The sequence below is a fragment of the Notamacropus eugenii genome, chromosome 5 (genome assembly GCF_028372415.1).
Source record: "Notamacropus eugenii isolate mMacEug1 chromosome 5, mMacEug1.pri_v2, whole genome shotgun sequence".
Taxonomy (NCBI): domain Eukaryota; kingdom Metazoa; phylum Chordata; class Mammalia; order Diprotodontia; family Macropodidae; genus Notamacropus; species Notamacropus eugenii.
Genome location: NC_092876.1, coordinates 139,603,551 through 139,606,574, shown reverse-complemented (window position 1 = coordinate 139,606,574; position 3,024 = coordinate 139,603,551). Strand labels below are relative to the sequence as shown.

General features: G+C 46.2%; 1 protein-coding gene across 1 annotated transcript; it reads left to right on the top strand.

Annotated features, from left to right (window-relative positions):
- The first annotated feature begins 208 nt into the window (after nucleotides 1-208).
- On the top strand, nucleotides 209-2,404 carry CLDN25 (claudin 25). The gene is given in 3 exon segments (XM_072616829.1): nucleotides 209-889; nucleotides 2,340-2,355; nucleotides 2,358-2,404. Coding segments are annotated over 3 exon segments (744 nt in total).
- Nucleotides 2,405-3,024: the final 620 nt, after the last annotated feature.

The following is a 3,024-nucleotide window of genomic DNA, read 5'->3' as shown; positions in this document are numbered from 1 at the left end:
CAAAGCTGCCAGGCTTATGCCACCTGCCTCTGCTGCTTTCTGGAAAACTAAGACCAGGCGGCTCACCAAGTATTAATGAGAAACAGCTTCTTTCTGCTCTGCTCTGGCCCCTGGGAAGCCCTGACCTCCTGGCCAGCCACAGAGAAATCCCAAAGACCAGTACCCTCTCCTCTCTTCTTTCCTCCCTCCCTTCCTGGGGTGAGTGACCATGGCCTGGAATTTTAATGGAAAAATACAGCTGGGGGCACTGCTTCTCTCCCTCCTTGGATGGATCTGCTCCTGTGTCACCACAGCTGTTCCTCTGTGGAAGAATCTCGACTTGGAACTGAATGAAATGGAGAACTGGAGCATGGGGCTCTGGGAGGTCTGTGTGATCCAGGAGGAAGGGGCCGTAGTATGCAAGACTTTTGAATCTTTCTTGGCTCTGCCCCAGGAGTTCCAAGCATCCAGGATCCTTATGTTGGCCTCTGACGGACTGGGCTTCCTGGGACTTCTTCTCTCCAGCCTTGGTTCTGATTGCTTCCAGCTCCAGGGGGTCAGCTGGGGAGTGAAGCGGCAGTTAAGGTTCCTCGCAGGGGTGCTGGTGGAGGTGGCTGCAGCCTCGACTCTTTTCCCTGTTTCTTGGGTGGCCTATAGTATTGTCCAGGATTTCTGGAATGAACACATCCCTGACATTGTGCCTCGGTGGGAGTTTGGAGAAGCCCTCTTCCTGGGCTGGGTTGCTGGAGTTTTTCTAGCAGTTAGTGGACTGCTCTTAATCTGCTCAACCTGGTTGGCAAAGGATGAACCACCTTCACCTCCTAATGCCTGTCCACCAGCCCTTCCAACAGGGTGTCCAGCTGAGATGCCGGATAGGTTCTTCCACCCATCTCCAAGACACAGAGACCTGGTAATCTAGGGCTGGATCTTAGAAACTGCTAACATAAAGAATGCTTTCTTATTCCTGCCTCTCCATTAATCCTGATTTCTGGTGGTGATGTGGTGGTGTTCATGTGCTTCTCTCCTTTACTAAGGATTAACTCTTTTGGGTTCTGTAGAAAGGCAAACCAAAGCAGACACTTCAGACATTTGGAGGTGACCTATTGCCCCAGTGAAAAACTTCCCCTTCTCCCCATAGTTGGACATGAGACAACATGGTACAAGGGAAAGCATGCTGGGTTTGCAGCCAGACGTACTCAATGATCTGAGTCAGATGCCCGCTCTGCCCTTTCTTCTTAGCCGTGTGACTTAGGGCAAATCACTGTTTGTTTTGGTCTTAGCTTTCTCACTTGTAAAATGAAGGTGTTGGGCTAGAAGACTTCTGAGATCCATCGTAGCTTTAAATCTGTGATTCTTTTCTCTTGACCTGAAACATGTACAATTTGAACAAGTGACTGAAATATGACTTTGCTGGTTCAACATTTAAGAAGAAAAATCTTAGGTGTCTGTTACATTCTGATGCTACAGCTGGGCTCACAAAACCAGCTGAGGCTGTCTTCGGTAGAACTGTGTCCAGCATTGCCAGTAAGGAGACCTATGCACCTCCCAGTGAGGCCTGTTCAAAGCGGGCAGCCCCAATGGGAACACAGGGGAAATGTCTCATGGAGGGTACTGTCAGCTCCTTAGAAACATAACTTGTTTGGGGGATCACCTCTAAACCTGTGGGCAATAGTATCCTATTATAGAATATGTCTTTCACTGAATAAAAACAATCCCCTACATCTGTGATGAGATCCTTCATCCTAAAGGAAAGACAATCTTCTCTAGAGAGGATGGGGAATTCTAGCATCCAGTCTATCTTCTGGGCTGTGGCAGGACATGCTCCTACTATGAACTTCTCCACATCCTCAATGGGATGTGCAAAGACAGTTGCATCCAGCCCCTAAGGGAACTCTAGGAAATCTAAGGAACTCTTAGATAAAATCTAAGCTCTCAGGGTCTGAAATCAACCTCTACCCAGCAACTACCCCTTAACAGACTTCTGGGATTAGAGAAATACAGCAGTATGGATTACATACAGCCATAAACTAAGCACTTAGAAGCAGCAGCAAAAAAATAGCAAAACCTAGTGATTAGTGTTGGGTCTTAAACAAGGTCTTTGTTGTCCAGTGGTTCACCTGTTCCTGCTGTGGGCCTTTCAACCCTCATCCTAATCTCATGTTTGCAACATCACCCTGCCACACACACACACACACACACACACACACACACACACACACACACACACATCGCCCTCGCTCTCAGCAGCTGAGATTTGTTCCATCACAAACATGAAATCACAGTTTAATCTCAGTAAAGAGAAGTGAATACCAAAGACTTGTTAAGCAAACATTCTGTTTTCCTTATGTTATGCATCACAGGGAACACAAGGAGAGAAAACAGAGCCAGAATTTCCAAAATTGCATCCCTTCCTGAAAAAGGGTGAGCTCCTCTACTCCAGAGTACTGTATAACCAGAGCAAAGAGATTTAGGAGCTCAGAAGCAGTTGATGCTGTTTCTAACTCACCTGCAACTGAAAAGATGTAGAGAAAGGACAAGGGAATGGGTCCTTGGGTCTTCAAAATCAACTCTGTCTTTGCTCTAGTGGCTTTGGAGCAAAATACTTTGTGATTAAAGTTTCTTTTTTGTGGTGAAGGGGCTACTCTCTTTTTGTGTGTATGAAAATTGAGGGAATAGGACTGTAGTAATTTCAGAAAGGAAAAAAAACCCAACATGTATTTCAACTTGATAGATTATTTTTGAGTAACTACTGTGTGTCAGGAGACATGCTAGGTGCTATAAGAAAGTAATATTAGCCACAAGGACTGAGGCAGTGGATCGTAGAAACACAGACTCAAAGAATCATAGAAGCACCAGTAAGTGGTACAGTGAAAAATGTGCCTGCCCTAGATCCTGGGTTCATAGCCCTGCTCACCTGTGGGAACCTGGACAAGTCACTTAAGCGCTCTATGTCCTGAGTTTTCTTAACTGTAAAATGAGGGAGTTGGACTAGATGACTCTTTCATCTCTAACGCTATGATCTTGTGACTGCTAGGATCCCTTCCA